This window comes from Lycorma delicatula, chromosome 2, assembly GCF_047948215.1.
Source record: "Lycorma delicatula isolate Av1 chromosome 2, ASM4794821v1, whole genome shotgun sequence".
NCBI lineage: Eukaryota > Metazoa > Arthropoda > Insecta > Hemiptera > Fulgoridae > Lycorma > Lycorma delicatula.
The window spans coordinates 52,695,194-52,718,458 of NC_134456.1; the positions used below are offsets into that span (position 1 = coordinate 52,695,194).

The following is a 23,265-nucleotide window of genomic DNA, read 5'->3' on the forward strand; positions in this document are numbered from 1 at the left end:
TGGTCGTAATTATAATTGTCACAAACTAATGGCTTTAAGTCGATATCTGGTAATAATTAGAGATATAGTTGAACCACCTGCTGAATCTACTCCTATTCATCCTGTCTGAGGGTAAAGAATTTCAAATGTGCATTTTGTTATGGGCCGAGAAATCAATCTGTAACCAGTCTACGTAGTCTTCTATTGCAAGGAATGAAAACTATTACTATTACTCGTATATAAAAACGGAACATAAGGATGTCGGATTGTACAATGCCCTTCTACCTATTGTAGTATGCGGATTACGTCTCTTGCTGCTGAGTTTTTTTAATAAACTCGCTGAAATTTCATAAAAAAATAAATTTATGGCTGGAATTCAGAGTGTATAAATTTTAACAACATTCCGATCCAAAGAAGTTTTCGAGGGGAGGACTCGTAGGATCGATTTGCTTGTAAGCTTATCTTCTATGACGCGCTGTTTCCGTCAAAGTCGGGAGAAAACCTAATTTTAGGAGCTACTCTCGGTAAGGAGTGAGTACCGGAAGCGATTTTAGGATCTGTTCTTACTCGAGAATTTCTGAGTTAGTATTACAGTAGTATAGACAAGACGTATAAGTTTGTCTAGTGTGTTATATATAATACGAGTAATTGGGGTACGGCTGAAGCTACAACCTCTCTCGAGAGAGGTTGTATCTCTCTCTGGACGAGAGAGATGTGAAGGTACACATCTCTCTCGTCTAGATTTCACATACATATCGCGTAAATAAGAAGCTGCACAGGATAATGACATGAGCGAACCTGACTGGACTGCACTTAAGCGGATAACCATGTAGCACTCAAACCGGCCATTAATTAATTTTTTTGTAAACGTAGTAAAAGAAATACGTCCGTGTTGCCTGCTCAGTTAGAATTGTACTTAAAAAACTTCACATTTAAATTTGAAATTTTGGTGCAAATTACTTAACTGATAAAACGTAAAGCTGGAAAAGTACGAATGTAAGAGAAGAGAAAAATATACAGTTGCCCTCAATAATGAGATATTTAACGGGTGAACAATTTAACAATTACTTCCACGATAAAGAAGACAGTTTTGAACATTTTCATTACTAATTAAGGTAGACACAGAAACAATACTTCCAGTTACCGGAAGCCTATAAGAACATAAGAAAAACTGTCTCTAATTATTTAAAGAAAGAAAACACTGAACTGTGCATAATTTAGTTAGTTAATGACTATTATAAAATAATCTTGATACACCACTTTCAATCCCAAATCTGAATCTTTAATTACAAAAAATTCAAATATTTTCAGGACCCGTGAAGTTACCATTATTTATCGTAAGCTTTCTTAAAACTCTTGGAAGAAGTTCTTAAGGAGTTTACTACAGTTTAAACATCGAGTTAAAGAAGAGTTAAATCATCTTTCGATTGTAATATTTTTCGATGCAATTCAACTCTATTTTTTTTCTTTATTTCCTCTTCTGATATTTATAAAAAAGAAAAATTGTATACACCGCACACTAAGGAAACAAAACACAAACCACCGTAGCCAGAGTTTCCAGAACTATTTAGCTGAGGTGGGGGAACATAACTCAGGATTTTAAAAATCTGCAGCGGGATCCTTCTTGACGCCGGTCGGTTTCGTCTGTCAAGTCATTTATAACAGAACTGTTCGGTCAGATCAAGTACTCGATATACTTCCCTTATCTTAGAAGTACTTAGAGAGAAGATCTAATTTTACATAGACTTACTGCGTCACTGGAATTATTTTAAGAGAAAATATTTATGATCATATAAATACGAATTTAAATTAAAATACTTCGATTTAATAAATACGGTTTAAGAATTTATATAATAAATAATAATAATAATTTTGAATTTAAATGAAAAGTATGTCGAATTCCATTCTTTTCAAATTCGTTAGTGGCAACAGATATACTTGATACGAAAAAACTAGAAAAATTTACAAAAAATATTTAATATTCACAATATTCCAGGCCTTATTTTATTGTCTTTTCCTCACTTGGATTCTGTAGGTATAAATCAGAATCCATGTCGAGTACACAGATTCCTTAAGAAACGATCGGTTTCTTGCTGTTATCCGAAGAGTTTTTCGGTAGAGACAGGGACCTTTCCTGTAGACCTGTCCCTGCACACAACACCGACGACACAAATATCCCCAAATATCAACACCGATCTGTTAAGCGACTCAGATTTCGCATGGGGGAATTATATTTGTTTAGCAGTGGCAAGTTTTTTTACGTGTTGAATATTACAGTCGGAGTCGAATCGCTACGAGAATTCTTTTCTTCTGAATCCTTATTTGACACACTTTTGTTTAATTCATCTTTTTTTGATACTCACATTCATCCGTGTCACAGATTCACCATAGATTCCCTGGTTAATTTCCCGACACCCTATTACATATTACTGTTAAAAAATTCTAGTTTAATGATTATTCATAATAAAAAATTGTATCAAGTACTGACTGCTATGAATTACATGAGTGTAATCATAGATCCGTAATACTACAAGAAACGTACTCGTATTACCAAAAAATTATTAAAGATTTTGAAAATAATTATAAATTTAAAAAATAAAATTAATTATTTTTAGCAAAAATTCAAATGATATACCATCCATTAAGATTTTGATAAATAAAATTAAACATAGAAAATCTGTATGATAAATGAAATCTCTTGGTACATCTATGCAAAACTTTACAAACTTTCAATGGAATCGCAATTAAGTTTAGATAAATTTTATACTTTTAATTTCACTGAACGTCCATCTATAGGAGGAAATATATCTAAAATTAACAAAACATCTTCAATTTTCGTTATTTTTTATCGATTAAATTTAATAGCACTGAAAATTTTCAAAAAAACGTTAACTATTAAAAAACAAATAACTTTAAATTCGTCTTATTGAGAAGTCAATCTTACTTTTTTCCCGACGATTACCCACCCAGAAAGTCAGTTTATTCGTTTATTATTAATATAACATATACAAATTACCCTTATATACAAATTTCCCTTACTAAAAAAATAAGCGGTTACTACTAATTCGCATATTTTTATGTTTATGAAAAAAAAACAGCGTATTAATAAGATGAATGTACATCTCTAAGATTTTCGCTAACTAGAAATTATAACATACATAACTTCCGCAATATGTGTATATAAAAAGGAAATTAAGAGGAGAATGAAGGCCTAAAAAAAATTTAAATTTTGGTGGTAAAACGAACGTCGATCTATCTTTTCTAATTTAGTATATTTAGGGAAGAATGGTTCAGCTATAACCTAAGTTTTTAAGATATGCCGATAAAAAGTTGGCACAGAAAAACAGGGTGCGTGCGCACACATGTCGATGTATAAACGCGTATGACGAGTGTCGGTGATCGGTTGCGCGCGCTCATGACCTCGGGTAGCTCTCAGTCATGGAAGATAGAAAAAGAAAAGAAAGCGAAGAGGAGGCCGAAAGAGAGCGGGCGTACTTTTAGGTCAGTCGGAATCGGTAGAAGAGTGGGAGGGCAAGGGACGGATGGACGATCCTTGTTGCTTAGCTCCCTTTGGAAATTATGAATGAACCGACGACTGCGATGATGACGCGTAAAAAGAGAGAATCTTGCTCGCTCGTTCGTTTCATCTCCGCCGAGTTTTGACGAATTCAATATCATCTGGTCTTGGCTCCTGCCGTTTAGTTCCCAAAAATACACGGAACAGTCCGTCATTCACAACTTTTCTCCTCTAAAACTGTCGTATCTTTTATTAACTTCACTATGACGCAATAAACATTACTAACAACGTAAGCGATACCGATATGGTCAATATAAACTACTAACGTTTGTACTACATCAGATTATAATATTTACAGCACTTGTCGCTCTAGGATTCCGTTTAATACACATAACATTACTTTCAGTTAACCGATATTCAAATATTAAAAACCATTAAAAAATTTATTTTTATATTTTTAAATAGTTTTTAAATATAGACAAACATATTTAAAAAAAATAAAATGACTTAAAATAAAAAAAATCCCTTTCGGCACGCCGGAAGGCGGAGGTAGATTTCACCGGTGCTAAATAGGAGATAAATAGATTTCCACTTTAGAGTTAAGAAAAAATTCAAATTTATCAATACGACAATGGTCGCATGTGAAAAAAAAGTTTCACATGTTTAGCATACGACAAGCTCCATCTTCTTTCAATTTCAGCAAACTTTTGGTCATCTCTTGCCGTAAGGGTTGATCATAACAAAAATTGTTTACAACAAAGATTTAGGTAATGCTTAGAGGAATAACGACCACTTTAAACCGATTCGATACTGTGCCTATTCAGGGAGGTAAGATTTTTTTGTCTTCAAAATCCCATTTTGTCCGCCCCCTGGGCCAATGGTTGGTGATATCAAAAGACTTTACTTTGATATATTTTAAGCCTTTAACCAAAGAATAGTAGGAACTTTAAACGAGTTCGATATTTTACTTAATGAGAAAGTTATAGCGATATTTTGTTTTTTCGAAAAAGCCCACTTATTTCCATCCCCATGGTCCGATTTTGCCCATTAACGAACTCGACCGAGATTTTGGGTCGTATTTTATGTAACAATTTGAAAGTGATTGGCGCAAAATTACGGGAGTTATCGTGTTCACAAGAAAGTGAAATGTATATATATATATATATGAAGTTTTAGAAATAAAAAAAAGTAAAAAAAAATATTTAAATAATTTTTTTTTTGTAGTAAAATGAAGTTTTTTTTTGTCTTTTAATGTGGTTCAGTTTCAGGAAGATTTCATAAGAAAGCTACCACCTATGGTAATGTGTACCACACATTACTTCCGGAAAATTTCCGACTTCCGAAAAATTTATAAAAGACAAAAAAACTTTATTTTCCATTTTTTCAAGCCGTATACGTAGATCGGTATCAGCTACGGCGCCGTAGAATGTAGACATATCAAAATACATTAGTAACACAAATTTAAGTTTACGCTAAAAACGGGAATAAATAAGGCTCACTAATTAGTAGTTTTCTATATACAATGAACCGGTTACATTAAACAATTTTTGAAATAATATCTACAGGAGAAATCCTAAAAAACCATTTTATATTAGATTTTTATTTTTATAAAAGCTGATAAGAGTGTCTTCTATATTAGTTGTTTGCTGTTTAAAACCTCATCAAAATAAAATTATATCAGTTAATCATTTAAATATTACAGTGTTGTGTAAAAGGATTTAATTTTATTTTAAATAAACTGGTCAGAAATATTGTAAATGATTATGTATTTATTAATATGGTAACCGAATAAAAACTTTCTCGTAACCCTGAAGCATTTAATACAAAAATGGTTCTAATCAGATTTGACAAAAGTAGATTATATTACTATTTTAGAAACACTCTTCTTTTTAAAGATTGCACGCTGGATTAAATAAACATATGTGGATGTTATAATTTTTAATTTACTGTAAATCAGTCTGCTCGATTAACTAACTTATCGGCGCATAAAAAAACATAATGTAAGTGTAGAGTTTTAATAAGACATTTCAAATCTTATTGTAATAGAATTCAATAATTTGACCAAATATAATTTAATAAAACATCCAAAAAAGTTGAATAGAAACAATAAGATAATCAGTGGGAAACTACCCAGCTGTTAGCAAAGGAACACTTACCTGAGAAACACATCGTAACAGTTTTCTGTATCTTTCAAGTTAAATTTTCACAATCAGTCCAGTGAATGTTACCGAATTATGAATGACGCTATCGCAAAATTTTCTGATAGTGTTTACGATTGACTATACTCATCTATTCAATTCATCGGTCATAAAAAAAAAATTTCTATGAATTATTTATTACTTTAAAATAATTTAAACGGGAAGTATTTATGGTATCGCTCGAAACCTTTTACTTTAAATAATGCATTTAATTATTGTAGAGGATTAAAAGATTTCAAAACTACATAATAAATCAAAACATTACACCGAAGGTATATCTTAACTCAAAATTTCTCTGTAAAAAGGAACAACACTTGTTTCTATTAAAACAAAAAATAAAAATTTACGAAATCTATTGTTTGTTTTTTTTTAGATGATGAATTTGAAAAGATGTAGCAAAATCTTATCAAAGATGTAAAACGTGATGAGCCAATATTATTAAGATAATCAAGGTTATTATGTTTAGTTCTAGAAGGTGGTGTAGAAAGTAAAAACTGTAAAGAAGACAAACAATACAAGAAACAGATAGTTGAGGATAAAGAATGTAAAAAGTATATAGAGTTAAGCAGAGTATACAGAGTTAAAGTAAAGATTAGCGCAGTATAGAAAGGAATATAATCTATTAGAAAAATTACAACCAAAATATTTTCAAATATTTCATTAAAATATTTATTATAAATAAACAAAATCTTTTAAAATACGAGTGTTGTTTTATCATTATAAACAAAATTTTTAGTTTCAAAGAATTATAAAAATAAACTAAATAATAACAAAACAGGCTTAAAAAAATTACTAAAAGTATTTCAAAAAACTACTTGTTAATTTCCTTCAATTTCGACTTTTAGAAGTGTACAAATTTATTAATCTCTAACCTGATTTATAAAGCCAAAACTTTTTTCTGTTGTATATTTTTAGTTATATTTTTATCTAAAATATGGAATACCCACAAACCACTGTCGTACTAAAAATGTTGCTCACAAGATGCTTAAATACGATTTGAACCTTAGAACTCTCGACTTCGAAATCAGATGATTTGCGATGACGAGTTTAACTACTAGACCAGCTCGGTGGGCTAATTTTAATCGACTCAATGAATAATAAAGAAGTAAAGATATTTAAAATGTATAGAGGCCATCTACCTCCTGACTGTGTTCTTGTCTTACAGCGTTCGGATCGATTGTCAGACATGTAGTAAATACATTAACAAGAAACCCTATTCTTGGCAAAAAGATTTCTTCACCTCAGATGTTTAGATAAAAATGAAATAAATAATTATTAGAAAAATAATTATTTTTCTAATAAATTAAATATAATAAGTTAATCTATGAATAGATTAATTCAATCTATGCATAATAAGGCCGTAAAAGCTTTGATAAAAACAATCTTAAAAATTCTAAAAGGGAATCGTTTCTAAAACTTTTTTGAAATGGTTGTTGGCGAGTCCAAGGGAAAAATTTAGGTGGTATAGGTTAGGTAAATCTGACATACCTAGACCCAAAGAAGTTAAACTGTTTTTTTTTTTTTGTCGGTAGCATAACCTATGTTCGTAGCGATCTCATTCACAGCAGTAATCATCAACGAAACCAGCACGATGGGTTCCACAAACAATAAACATCTCATGCTAGCCTTATTAGTTACAGCGAGGAACTAATAACAAGTAATTCATCGAGCTGATATGGTTCGTAAATGATATTTAATTTATTACGACCAACTGCGTTCATCAGACTGATTGTAGAATAATCATCATTACTTTTATATAGAAACTCTGATCAGTGCTACATTTACTTCAGATTCTTTAAATCCCATAAGAAATATTGGATCATGTGAGTAAAGCAACAAATTGAAGAACCGCTTTTTCTAATGATAAAAACATTACAAACATTGTCAGTAAATTTGTGTTACAGCCTATTTTATAAATAAACGTAATATTTTTTATAACTTCGGAAGTTATTTATATGTATTTTAGTATTTTTTTTTACCGATTAACTATAAACATTAATGAATGTATATGATTAACAAACGAAATGCGGTATTACGAATTTATTACTACATTGTGCATGTTGGTTAATTTGTCAATAAATTGTAATAAACAATTTTTAAATAAAAACATTGATTAAGGAAACTTTATTTGAATTCACGAGATATAGTACTGATAATACAGGAACGATCAAGAAATTAAAGTAATAAATAGATTATTTCTTAAAAACATTATAATTAAAAATAGTCTAATTTATTATCATTATTCTTGGAATTGCATTTTAATATACCTAATGGATTCGACCTATTAAAACCACTAGAAACAACAATAACTCGTATCATTATCGGTGCACTGTCTGTCTGTCTTACTGTAACAACGACATTGGTATGTACAGCGCGCTAGCTATTATAAAGTTGAAACGCTCGTACGACCTTGAAACTAGGGCGTCAGTGATATTCATACTACTAACCCCACCGTTATTACACCACCGCATCACCATGAGGGAGTTAATTGAGAATAAAAAAATTAATACTGTAGCAAATGACAACCGCATAATCCATTACATATTCAACATATCAGTAATACGATTAACCGTATATAGCTACAGGTTACTAAGTTGCTGTCTAAACATAAACTACTCACACCCAACTGTGCGTTTGCATTTATAAGCTGTATACATATATATATATATATATATATATATATATATATATATATATATATGTCGTCCTTGCTTGCTTCGCACCCAACATCCCTTAACAACGCACCTCGCTAAACTTGCTCACGTCCTGCTTGTACGTACTACGTTAATTTAGCATAACCCACACTACGTGCATATCTAACTAAAGTGTGTACAACGGAAGTCGAAACCGCGTAAGCTCATCAATTCGAGGAAATAAATATTTTATTCATGTCTTGCTTGAAAACTTGCTCTTTTCTGAATTATTCAAAACATTTAAGAATTTTGCAACATTTAATAAAAATCAAAAAATCTATTTGATATTTAGTAAATTTTTCATACAGGTCGACCGACCCAAGACGATCTTTCCATTTGTAGGAAACATACTCGCAAATTAAAAAAAAAAAAATTTCAAAAAATTTAGTTTTGTTAAACAAGATGTGACTATATAAACTCAAAACAATCTATCAAGGTAAATTTTCTGAGATGCACGTAGTTAATAAACCATTAAATGTGTACTTGTTGCACTATTTAAACCAAACATTTTTTTTAAATACCTATTTATCTTCTACTTCTAGAATAAACTTTCAAAACTATTACTTTTTTGACTGGAAAGCTTAATCAAGAAATATAGAAAAAACTAAATCGATCAGAAAGATTGAACCAATCAAAAGTAAGACATATTTACAAAGATTTAAGTGTTTTTTAAAAAACAATTACAGCCTTATTTTTATGATTAAAACTATGATGAAATCCAAACCTGAACAAAATTTAGCATCCCTTTAATATACCTCTAATATCCTAATATATTATATCAGAAAAACAAATCTCAAAAATGCTCAGGCTACTGTATCAAATTTTATGAAAATATGTTATACTGTTCCTGAAATACGATCAAAATGTCAAAAGATACAGACGTAATTTTCTAAACAATATTTTAGTATTTTTTGACTTAAACCTAAATGTGCAGAGAATTAAAAATATCCATGGAACCATTATTTTTTCTAATAGAAACACCGTTAAGACTAATAAGGGAAGTAAAATGAAATATCAGAGATATCTATAAATTCCTGTATATGTCCAATACATTATATCGGAACTAGCAATCTAAGATGTATATCTCTTTCTTTTGACAGTATTCAACATTATACGTAATGGGGAATACTAAAGCTAACAGTTGGTAGGGTGGAAACTTTCTTAGGACGGATAACTGGGCCTGTGGGCTTGTTGGCGACTCATCCTATCTTAAGATTTTATAAATAAAAAAAAGACACTTGTTGGTTTAAACAGGGCCTAATATTTTTTTCACAGATATTAAGGCAATTATGAGGACAACTTTTATTTTAAATGTTTTTAGCTCACACTGGCCGAAGATTGAAAATAAATGGATGTCCAAAAAAATACCAACACGAATTACTGAACAACTAGGGGTTCTGTAAAGTTGTGCACCAATATTAAATTCGAGGTAAAAAAAAAGTATGGAAAAATCATAATACGTAAGCTAACATGTTCCATCTGATAAATAAGTCTAAAATACATGTTTTTCTTTTTTTTCCTGTAATTAGAAAATCAAACACTAGTACAAAATCTGAAATCATAATATTTTCCTTGTGAAAAATTTCCGACTTACGACTTATATAATTCATTTTCAGTTTCTATTAGAGTGAACCACATATGATGACATAAAAGCTCAATAAAACTCAAACTGATTTTATTAGAGCGTCAATATGAATAATATCAACCCATGCCAATAAAAAGCATGTAAAACATTCTTAGCATTTTAAAGTTTTAGCATCTTACACATTTCATGATAAGATGTTGAAAATTAATCGAGTTGAAATAAAAATAAGAATGCATGCATCAACCTAACACGAATAATATAAAGGAGAGATAACTTTCCCGATCATAACAAGAGGAAATAATGAGAAATATTTTTATGTTGAAGTAAAAAAGTGAAATATAAACCTTAGAATATATTAAAATTTTTTAGTTAAATATTTAAATTTAATCATGTGAAATGTAATTGTTTACTTTTTACTAAAGTAAACAATAATAATTTCTGTTTCCATTTCTTTTATGAAACAAAACAAATTTTTCTTTCCAAACATTTGATAAAGACCGGCAAACGTTTGAATTTATGCTATACAAAAATTACTTGCAGCCATCAATGCCAACTGAGGCAACCTCAAATTTATAACAGGTGATGTTAGAGTTACAAAAGATTTAGTTGTTATGCTACATATATGAACGAGTTACCTGTTAGTAAAGAGCAAAAGGCAACATCAATTACTACCTCCCATACTGAAAATAATAAATGAATTTCAAGTTACAACCAGTAACTTAAAATTATGCAACACATGATTAACTTACGCGTTCGGTTGATTAATAAACTGCTGCAACTAAGCAGTAATTATTATGTCAACATAATAATTTTAATAGACTAACAAATATGAAAATGACATTAAATGTTTATCTGGTTAACTGAAAAACATTTAACTAGTTTCATATTGCCATAAGTTAAATTCTGGATTGAGATTTGAACCCATGCACATAATCTTTGTCAGTCCCTCCATTCATCCACATTAAAAGTTTCAACTTCTTCACATTATATCCTCAATACTCCATCTAGCCCCACATCTTCTTAGACCACTTATAGCTTCATACTTATAGCTTTTATGCAAATCTTTTTGCGCAAAATTGTGTGGTAATTGATCTAACAGCTGTTCAACCAACCCCATCCTTTGTTAAAAAGCATTAAAGGTCGTAAGCCTTATAACATTTGGCATACAGTCGTCAGATCTGTTTACTGGTACCACATGTATAATTCAGTTTGTTTTAGTTCTTGGTAATATAAAATTTTAATGAAAATTGTCCGAAAATTTTTTTTAGAGAAATAAGACTTTAATATAGGAAAAACCATTAGGTTTATCTAAAAAAAGGACTAAGTTTCTAACATTCAGAGTTAGTCATCAGAACTTGAGGACTGTGGAATCATATTCATGCAAGTTTAGGGTGCTAATTTGGGAAAATCTTAAAACATTAATGAACTGACTGTGACAACAAAGTTTATCTTTTCCAGTCAGAGTGTAGTTTGAAACAGAATGGTAAATTGCTCAGTTAAACAAGGTCAAGAAGCTTCTCTTGTACCTCTAAAACCTTCACTAATAGCTAAGCATTATCCTTAAGTCACTGCAGGATGTTAGCAAGTAAACGAGAAAAGAAGGAACTAGAGTATAAGATAGCCATCTATAATTTGATTGTTGAAGATGTGTGTCATTCCCGTAAGAAGGGTAGTTTGGAGATCTTATCCCTAGATAACAAGGGTCTTGATCACTTATGGGAAACAATAACACCTTATGCAATTAAGTAATTTTTAAGGTAAAAATATAAAATATTTGTGAATTGTAACTGCTATATATTGTTTTATTAAAAAATAACCCAATTTTAGTTACTATAATTGGAAGTTGGCAACTGGCTTTCTATTTTCTAATTGGATTGATAGTATAAGACTGAAACATTGATATTAATAAGCCTGTGTTGGGGTGGCACAGAGAGCAAGCATCTTTTCATGTGGAAGATTGATATTGAAGCTTGTTCAGAACAATTATATTATAATATGGTTCTATTAACAACACAACCTCTGTCATAGTGACCCAGGATTTAACAAATAGTAAGTACACTAACTACCAAAAATACAGAATGCAGTACCTATAAACAATGAATTAATTACAAATCCACAAAATAACCAGAGACTTCCGCATTAATTATTTCAAACAATATTTTTCTATAACTGATTTAATATTTTAGTTATTTTTAAGTTTGGTTTATTCTATTCAATTGTATGTATGTTTAGGTGGTATAACCCAATAGTAGTGTCAGAAAAATGGCAGGCCATCCTTCAGAATAATAGGTGTTCTAGAGTTTCTTTGGAAGTGACGAATGAAGAGGTTTTCTGTCGCCTTCTTTATTGGACTAAATATACTGTTGTGATGCTTATCAGCATGCCAAGTCCATTGAAATGTGAATAATAATCAGCTCTTAACCTATACCTTTCACTATGTTTATTACAGAAACTGTATTTATAATAAACAACCCTACTCTCACAGAAAGAAACTCTGAATAATTCTACTAGCAACTCACATGAATCACAACTATAAGAAATAATCAGGAAGATAGCATAAGCAACAAATTAATATACTTTTTCAGTGGGAAACAATGGTATTATACTGAGATAATGTGGATAGGGTCTCCACAAAGTAGGTGTTTAATTAAACTGACTTAAATGAATAATAAAAGTCACATATATCTACAGTTGTGTATAATGAGAAATAAAAATACATAATATAAAATGAAACATATAAGAAAGATATTTTCTCCTAGGATATGAAGTAGAAAATAAACTAAAAACGTGAAATTTAGTTGTTAAATCTGATTCTAAATATTAACCTACATCCACGCACTGAACAAATATATGAAAATATTACTTTAAAAAATAAATTGTATAAAAACAAAATCGCAAATCTTATTTAATTATCTTGTATTGTGCCTATACAAGAATTTTCTTGGAAAATGCCTACTACTTGAAAAAACAATTTGTTACAGCAAAAAATAATCAGTTGAATATTTAACTTAATAGAAACTTTAACTTAACATTTAACTTAATAGAAACTTTGTAATTTTTTTTAAAATAGGAAAAATATTAACAATGTAATGAAATTATAACAAAAATAATTTTTTTATCTCACTGGATTTTACACCTTCATTATAGCAGAAAGATAATTTACAATTACATCAATCATTAGACCACATAGCCCTCTGGACTAGTCTAGTGGTAAACTAGTTGTCGCAAATTTGTTTGCTTGTTAAACAACTGATTTTCAAAGTCGAAGATTGTCAGGTTCAAATCCTAGTAAAAGTTAGTTGTTTTTATACGGATCTGATTATTAGACAGCTAACTTTGGTGGTTGGGTTCAATTAACTACATATCTAAGGCTGAGTCTATACACGACTACACCTCATTTACATGTCATACATATCATCCTTTTCTCATTGGGGCAGGAGAGGATTGCTTATTGTTCACTAGATGAGCAGATTGCAAGGTACACATTAGGAAATAATAATCAGGCCACATAAGAAAATCAGTGAGAAAGTTTCTTTAAACACCAAAATAATTCAAATTAAAAATATCACCTGTAAACAAGGAAAACTTTGGGATAACATACATTTATCCTTTTTAAATTACCTATATTAATAAATAACTAAAATGCTGCTGTTCATATTTTAACAAAGTAAATTAGATTAATTTCAATAAAATGAATTTTAATTTAGAGCACAAAATAATAATGTTATTAATTTACCGTATTTTTAAAATTGATAGAGCTGGATCAAATTTAATAGTAGGTTACTTCTGTAAAACAAAAATAAAAAAACACACAATTGAATGCTTTGAATAGCAGTCAAAATACAAGAGCATACTGCATTAAAATAGAATAATTTACTTTTGATAAGAGAAACAGGCTAGTACAGCAACATTAAACCTAATCTGGATTGTTATACTGTAATAATAATAATAATCAAACAATAAAATCTTTACAGATAAATTAGAAGAGTGATAAAACCAATGAATACAATTGAACTGTCAAAAGAAAACTATAACTGTAACATTTATTATTATTAATATTTTAAGATTAATTTTGTCTTACACAACCAGTGTTTAAATCATTAATAAGAGAAAATACACATTTTTATGTTATTTACAATCATACAACAAATTATAAAATAAAATTATCTAATTGAGGATAACATCATATTGGAATAACAACAAATAAACATTTAGATTTTTTATACAGAAAGTATTAAAGACTGTTTATTACAGACCAGTCATGAATGTAATTAATTACATTACACAGACGATTTTACAACAATATTGAAATTAACAAAAATAGCATTATTCAATATTTGATTTCCAATATTAAAATTAAAACCCAGACATAGGTTTTAAAAATAAACCAGTAGCTAAGACGAATAAAATTACATCAGTTTCTTGAAAACTGTACTAAAAAATAAACATTAACTGCACAATCATTTTTAAAAGCAACAGAAACGATATATGAATAATTTATAATAGTTCAATTCTATGAACAAAAGCAAAGAACAAAAGAGATTATATTTTTTAATAATAAATTAAAGTGACAAGCCTTATGAAAACATAATTTAATAATGTTCACAGAATGTTATTGATTTAGATACTTGATAACCTAAACTGTTTTGCTTTATTTATTTATTACGATAATGCAATTTATAAGTCAAGTATTAAAAAATACATTAATATTTAGTCGTACAGAGTTTTGGATTATATCCTACGTAATATTTGATATTACATATTTCATATCTAATACGGCAGATGTTTTCGACCGCAGTACGGTAGGTTAACTGCAGCGCTATGATAAAGTATGGAAGCAGGGAGCTTCGCAAAACGTAGCACAAGTTAGGTAAAGTAAGGTTATGTTTAGGTTCGGATAAGGCCATTTCTTGGATACACATTAACGGGTTAGTTACCTGGGTAAACAGCTTGTATCCTTGGTTGCATTGACTGTAACCGATCATGTTTCGACATGTTCCTAAATTGTTTTCTTCTCCCAACTTGTGTACCATTTATCTAGTTGAACGAATCACGACATTTCAAAAGAGAAATATAATTTTATAATTACTACTGCAAAAAAACACTAATAAACGAAACGATATTTTAACTATATTACTAAAAAACTTTATCGTACACTATCCGACACCCATTTTATAACACGATACCGGATGTCAAACAGTATATAAACATTAAACGCAAGGAGGTAACCCCTGTTTGAACCCATCACACGATGACTCCAGACGCCAGATTCACAGACCACTGCGGAAAGAGTCTTTCTGCACATGCGCGTTTATCGATCCCAATACAGAACCCAAAACATACACACACACACATTCACTACACAAACACACCTTTCACTTCAATCGTAACTCATTGTTTCTATGCAGTGCTAAGAAATATCCTAACCTCTTCAATCGATTTATCACAAAAATAATAATCCACTTTTTTATAATGAGTGAAGTTTTTTAATCTCATTTAATCAGAAGTAAATTGTATCTAAAAGTTGTACGACTCTATCGGTACAAAAGTAAACATACGTATGCGCACCGTTTATAGCTGTTTGCACGTTATTACGCCATTTTTAGTGAAACAAAGTCATTAAACAAAACTTTATATTATGGAACAGAATTATGTTAACTATTATTATTAAAATATATTTCATTTATAGGCCTGCATTATTTATCTTATATATTTTTACTTAATTTAAGAAACAGTAATCGCAAAATAGAGCCATTAAAGAATTTTTACTTCTAATTCCTCCCATGTAAAAATAATTTTACATTATGTATGCGTATACGATCGTTAACCCAAAAATTGAATTTGACATTCAGTGCTATTATCCCCACACAAAGCCTAGCCAGCTATAAACAGGCGTTCTCAACTGTAAAAATAATATTGCGAGGGTTAGTTCCTTTCCTTCTCAGAATCATAAATTATCGTATCAGCTAATGACTGATACATTAAATTCCTCTGTAATTACATGATCAACTAACATTAGTTGGATTAATAATATTATTTTGATTTGAACGAGCTATATAGCCGTGACTCATTTAAGAAAACAAAATGTAAAACAGGGGTCAAATTTAAAAAATACAAATTTCTATCGTTCAAAGGAAAAACTCATTATAGGTCTATTCTCCGAAATAAATGTATTATCCCCAGATAATACATTGTTTTAAATCTGTTTGATGTTTACTTGTCCAAATTGTACTTTTACAGAAAAATTTCCTATTTCAACGGAAACGAAAGAATAATTCATAAGAATCGGACGCTGTTAACAACCCTTAAATACTGTATATTTCTTTTAATTTTTTTACAATTATTTTAAATTAAGGTAAGGTTATTCGTAAATTATTCATAGTTTATCAGTGCATGAAAAAATAGTTAATTTATCAATGTTTCATAGGTAAAGATGAATTCAAATTTTTTTAATTTTCCTATGAAAATAATTAATTATTAATTAATTTAATTTAAGTAATTTAATTACTTAACGTATTTTCCCTTCCCGTTGGATCCGCCCATTCCTTTCAAAAAGAACACCGTAATTTTGTATTAAAATTATATTAACACAATTATTGTAAATGAAACAACAAACTGATAGAACGAAGAAACGATTTTTAGATTACAGAAAATTTCACACAACTCCCATACGTTTTTTTTTATTTACTAAAAACAATGTGTTTCCTAATTTGATACAAGAAAAGTTATACGGTTGTATGAATTTTTAGAAACTTTATCCGAGTGATTGTTTTGAGTTAGCTTTAAGAACTGGATTGGAATTATAATTTTAATAAAACTGGCAGGATAATTTTATTTAAACTGAGAATAAATGATAGGCTAAAAATATTAAGTATATGTACATACACACTGTAATATTATTTTAAATATCCAATTTTTTTTTTAATTTTCCTTCGTTTTCTCTATTAAATCACACTGTACACACATACACACAGTAAATATATATGTATATGTATGTATATATATATATATATATATTTTTTTTTTTTATGAATTTAACAGGTTATAATTAAAAAAAAAAAAATAAATAAATATACAAAGCTTAATACAATTTGCCTACTTTTAAAGAAAAATTGCTTTTATTGGAAAATTTGAACAAAGGCTTTATTTATTATTGGGTTAACATCGTAGTCCCCTTTTTGGAGAAAACTCATTATTTTGTTTTTAATTACAAAGGATACATCTTGCAGTAGAAAAGAAAATTCAAGAACAAAAACTGCAGAAGATTAAAAATTGAATAAATTTCTTTCAGACGGAATATTTTTAAAAAGACTTTTTCGCCATTTTCTTTCTTTATAATATAAAAAGGTGGGTGACGATATTGATGAACTTTTCTCATATTCGCATCCCAAAACATATTTTAAAAACACGTTAAAATACTTATTATTAATATAATTATGTACTAGCTGGTCAGGACCCGCTTCGCTCGCCCTTTCCGTCTACCCAGGAGGCTCTGCCCCTGAAAACTTTGTGTTAATTAAACTGATGCTTGTGAAAATAATAATGATAAATAAAAATTAAAGACCGTTCAATTTTTAAAAAACCTATCAATGTATTGCAATTTCTTCAGAACAATTTAGTCAGTACAGGACCTGAAACTTTGAGTGATCTGAAAAATGCGGGTCAAAAATAGTCGGCTTCCATCTTAAAAATAGTAGTTATAGCTGGTTAACCATCCTTCGTAAAAAAAAATATTTTGCACGGTTCTTAACATTACCTGACATCCTGACCCCATAGGGGAAGACACCCTCCATCCACCATCCGTACCTAGCTTTTATGGGTTTTACCGGAGGTCGTCTTCAAAATCTCGGCATGTGACATATTTCAGTCCGCCTCAGCCAGGATGCCATCAATACGAATGCGACAAGCGATATTCCCATCTGTGTACTACTACCTACGGAGAACTCAAACAAAACACATCAACAAAGTCTAAATAGACTAAACTATAAACACAACGAAGGAACTGAACTACCAACCCGAATAGGTATAAATGAGTTCAACCAGACAAACACCACTAGGAGATCATATAGACCACTAGGAGGTAATCATATTTCGTTTCTCATTTTTTTTTTTTAATTTTATATTTTTTGGTTAAGTAACCGAAGGCAGGTGCAGCCAGTTTCATTGTATGTTCAGTAACAGTGGTAGTGGCTGTATTAGTTGAGCCGCCGCGCCGTACACCGTTGTATTCCTTAAAAAATCGAAATTCAAAAAACCGTGAAATGGATTGTAATATTTACTTGAAGAGTATTTGCAAGCCCAAATCCATTGAATATCTTGTTTATTATAGTTGGAAATGAAGAAAGTTTGCAATTATTCTTCAAATTTTTCATATCTTCACCACTTTCAAAGTCGAATTTCGAAAAATCTATAAATTCGTATTTAGATATTCATATGAAGATTACACTCACCAAAAATCAAGTTGATATCTTCATTTGTTACTAGCAAATTAAAGAAATAGTAAATTTCATTGTTGCTCCATTTTAACCATTTAAACTCGAATTTTCAAAAACTCAAACGTTAGTGTGCACTTACAGCGTAAGAAAAGCCTGTATACAAATTTTCATCAATTTATTTTCAGAAATATTTGCTGGGCGTTGATTAAGAGTCAGTCAGGACATTTTGTTTTGTAGGTGGTACAGATTTAATGTTTCGAATGTATAGATAAATTGTATTGAAGATTTATTAAATGAAATAAAATGTATAAAAATAACTTATTTCGTTGAATAAAAAAAAAAATATGATAATTTTTAAACGGTTACTCTCTGCTTTTTTCTTTGGTATTTTAAGAACCATAGCAACATCAATTTCGGTGTCTGAAAAATAAACAAAAAGTTTATAAAATAACTTCTAAAAAACAACATTTATGTGTAATCCTTATCTCCCAAAAAACTAAGAAATGTGTGTCCAAAAAAAACTTTTCTTAAAATTTAAAAACTGTCAAATTTAGCACCGATTAAAAAATTCTAATTGATGTCTATTAATTTTCATCGTAGACAACACCAAAAAAGTAATAATAAAGGTAATTTTGTAACTCTTCTCAGTTACTAGGTCTCAATTTATTTTCATTAAAGAAGATTTTTTCGATTTTTGCAACAAAAAAATTAACCTCATTTCTTCCATTTAACCATTTTTCTTCAAGAAGGTGGAGTTGTAAACTCATCGCATTTAAAAAAATAAGTAATTTTAAAAAATTTTCTGGTAAAAAATCGCAAAAAAGAATTTTAAAATTCTATTATACTGTTTTTTTTCTAAATTGCTATAATTATGATTACAAGTACTGTATAAGGCTTTTAATTAGGTACGTGCAATTTTTCTATATATATATTTTTTTCTAGTACATTGATTTAAGGTAAGATAAGGGTTTGACGCAATCAGGTCGCCTACAAACATTATGGTTATGGAATTATCACGTACAATTTTAACAATTTTGTTTTTGTTAAAATCAGTATAAGTTGCTAAAAAATTGCCATGATGAAGAAAGGTAAATGGGTTATCTATTAGCTAAAATTAAACATTTATTTTTATAAAACCAATTTAAAATAGAACCCCACTTAAAAAAAATATTAATACAGAATTTTCTTTTCGATAAAACTGACAGAAACCTTAGGACAAAGTTATTCCTAAAAATTACGTGAATATATAAATATACGTAGGTAGGTAAACCTTAAGTACATACTCGTATATAATATCTTATACGTTTTGTAAGTTATTTTAAGAAATTAAAAGATTTATTATTGTAGTAAAATATTTTTTAAATATTTCTAAAATGCAATCTTTGGTAAAGTGCAATTTCATCCTGATATAAAGCAATAAATAAATAAAAATTCCTTCGTCAAATTCTCTAAACAATTAAGCTAATATGATCAACTTTGATGCAATTATAATGAAGTAGCGAATGCTTCCCACAATGTTTTCTTTTTTGTATATCTATTATTTCAGAGACAGCATTATTAGCTACACAACGAATATTCTGCATAATGTTAAATAGAACATTACAGTAAAGGCTATGAAAAGCGGTGGGAAATCAAAATAGACTACTTTTATACCCAGGGAATTCTGGGAATGTTGATTCCAGTCATTCACAAATCTCATTTAAGCTCTCGTCAAGAATCACTGTAAGAAAACGTAAAAAAATTATATTCACAGCATCCATACAGGTCTTACGCGATTAATGAATATCTTCTTTTATATTCAAGTATTTAGGTATTTCACGTGTATACGACGTTATACGTGTCAGGATGCCAGCACAATCTACATGTATGCTTTTGTATCGTACCTTGCAAAGGTCTATAACCACCTGGTTACCAGCATTTATCTATTTCTGTGTTAGCCGTTTGTGAAATGAGTAAAGAGTTCAGTGAAGCTTTACTAACTGAAGCAGTGAAGCTTTATAAAATAACGTTAACGTTGTTAAAACCCACATACCGTTCACTGTTTTACCCTGCTGTGTTTTACTAATGCCTTTGTTTTATAAGTGCATACACACGTATATTTCCACCTGTATGTGCAAATATTTTGTTACGTTAATTAAGCAGTCTTTGTGCCGTTAAACTATACAAAAAATTAATTGACATCAGAAAGACCTAAAAAATCATTATTTAAAAAATTTTATAAATTAATAAAATTTAATTATTTTACAAAACATAAAAAATATTTCTGCTACGACTTTCACTTTGTCAGTATTATTTTATATGTTAAATGTTGTTTAGAAAAAAACCCAAAAAAAATATTATTTTAATTAATAAAAATCAACATATGCAGTGCCTCAGAACTTTACATTTTATTTCATCAGAAATGCATTTTATTATTTATGGCGTAAAAATAATTTAACTAGGAACAAAAAAGGCAATAAAATTAGGTTAGTCCAAGCGGTCTTGCTGGCGCTAAAATTTCTGAAAAAGAAAATGTTTATTGATATCAAACTTAAATTTAACAATTAGAAATAATTTTAGGGAATGTCCAGTGATTTACATTAGGAAAATATTGACAGTATAAAAACTAAAAGAGCATAGATATTCATTTTCTATTGTTTTTAATGTATCATAAAAAAAAAACAAAAATTAAATATGTAGATAAAGTTTAAAGTAAAGAGACCTTAAATAAAGTAGGAAAAGAATGAAATTAGTTTTGTAAAAAAAATTAATCACTTTACTAGGTCAACAAAAACACTTTTATATATATATATATATTATATTATATATAAAGAGTGCACTCAATCTGTGTGTATGTACATGTGTACACACATACAGAGTGATTCCAAATAGCATGACTATTTAAAACCAAAATTAAGAAAAAAGGTTCATCTAAACATAGGTCAGAAAACGGTTCGTTAGCAAGTTTCGGCTTGCGAAACATTTAGCCCTGCTTTTTGCTCCTTTTGTGAAATTAAACCTTCTGTTAAATGCTGTAAGAATTTTAAGAATAAAATTCTTGGAATAAATCGAGGGGTAAATTTGGTGCTTCCTTATGGTTTTTGATCTAAGAAATTCAATAAAAGTGGTTTATCTCTTTTAGGTTTTAAGAAAAACGGGATAAAACACGAAAACGTTTTGGCGGAAAATACAATATTTTAGGTTTAGAATAAAATAACTTCGTTAATTTACAAATAAATTAAAAAAAATTCTGTTTAAATTTATAGAGAATTTAATTCTGAGAAAATTGATCTAAATAACGTCTAATTGAATTAAACAAAAATTGGAGAAGTTTAACTTTAGAAAAAAAAAACACACAAACTGGATCAGAAAACTGATGCGATTTTAAACAGAACAATTGACATAAAAATGGTGAAAACATTTTTAAAAGAAATTAAATAATATTTATATAAAAATATATTTGAATGACATCCTTCTAAAACATATTAAAAACTTTTATTTTTTCAAGGTTGGCAATAAAAGCTGATCAACAATTAAGTCTAGGGTCTAGCATTTGAATATTCATTTGAGCTGTGTTAGTGCTGATATTGTTCGGTCAGTCATTCACAATGGGTGATATCACAAATTAGCTTTAATTTGGAGAGTTGATGGACGTATTACTAATTTATAGTAAAGTAAATAAAATTGGATTGGCTGCTGTGCGTGAATACCGGGAAAATTATCCAGATTGTAAAATATTTGAGGCTTTGGAGAAGCGAGTTCGACAAACAGGTATGCTTAAACCAAAACGATTCGATGCTACTCGTGAACGTTTTGTGAGAAATGCCATGGTTGAAGAAGCAGTTTTGAATGCGTATCTTCCACCTCAACCACCAGTTGCGGTGAGAGATGTGATAACCATCAGAAGGTTGTCACATCGTTTTCATCTTTGGCAACGAAGTGGGTGGCGAACGTTTCGGGAGCAACAATTTTACCCGTTCCATAAAAAACGTGTACAAGAGTTATTACCATCTGATTTTGATAAACGGATGAAATTCTGTCGATGGTTAATTAGAAAATGTGAACATCCCGATTTCCTTAGTAATACTCTAATTACTGATGAATCCTGTTTTTCAAGAAATGGCAATATAAATTATCGGAACATTCACTCTTGAGCAGAAGAAAATCCCCGTTAGACTACTACAAGTCATTTCCAACACGCTTTTTCTTTTAATGCGTGATATGGTCTTCTTTGTGATAACCTCCATAGGCTTTTATCTAATTTTTTCTTTTTTTCTTACCGCCAAGGGAGAATGGAAACCGGTACTTGCATTTTTCGCAAACAAATCTGATGGAACTCTTGGAGGATAATTCACATGCAGTTAGAGTGCAGATGTAGTTTTCAATGATGGCGCATCTATGCACTGCTGTCGTGATGTGATAGTCATTTAAATAACACATTTAGTAAGCAATGGATTGGTCGAAACGGACCAGTAAAATAGCCACCTCGTTCATCCGATCTCACGCCAGAGGAAGTTTTCCTTTGTGGTTGGATGAAGTCGTTAGTTAGACTATTCCGCTCGTATTGGCACACTAGAAGAATTGAGACATCGTATAATAGAAGCTGGAGCTAATATCAGTAATAATAATGATCTTATTAGACGTACCCGGCTAGCATGGATTTGCCGAACGGAACTGTGTGCTGTACAGAATAGCGGCCACATTGAACAACTGCTTTGAAAAAATGTTTGCAGCTTTATCAAGTAAATATTTTGATATTTAATAATTTTTAGAAAAACCTAGAAGTATTGATTTTTTTTTTAAATATATTTTTTATTCATTTTTTCTGTTTTTTTAGGTTTATTATTTGTTTTCATTTACATTATGTTGTTCAAGCATT

At 29.6% G+C, this 23,265-nt stretch overlaps 1 protein-coding gene across 6 annotated transcripts in view; it reads right to left on the reverse strand.

The window, feature by feature from the left end:
* Ca-beta (Calcium channel protein beta subunit) overlaps positions 1–23,265 on the reverse strand; it is a 222,683-nt gene that overhangs the window by 142,051 nt on the left and 57,367 nt on the right. For 2 of the 6 annotated variants that reach the window (XM_075355306.1, XM_075355311.1), the window contains exon 1: positions 14,910–15,229. The exons of 2 other annotated variants lie outside the window; for them this stretch is intronic. In XM_075355306.1, coding sequence (XP_075211421.1) covers positions 14,910–15,005 — 96 coding nt within the window. In that variant the 5' untranslated portion in view covers positions 15,006–15,229. Of the gene's footprint in view, positions 1–14,909; positions 15,232–23,265 lie in introns of those variants that run through there. 2 more of the 6 variants (XM_075355309.1, XM_075355310.1) reach the window with 2 other exon arrangements.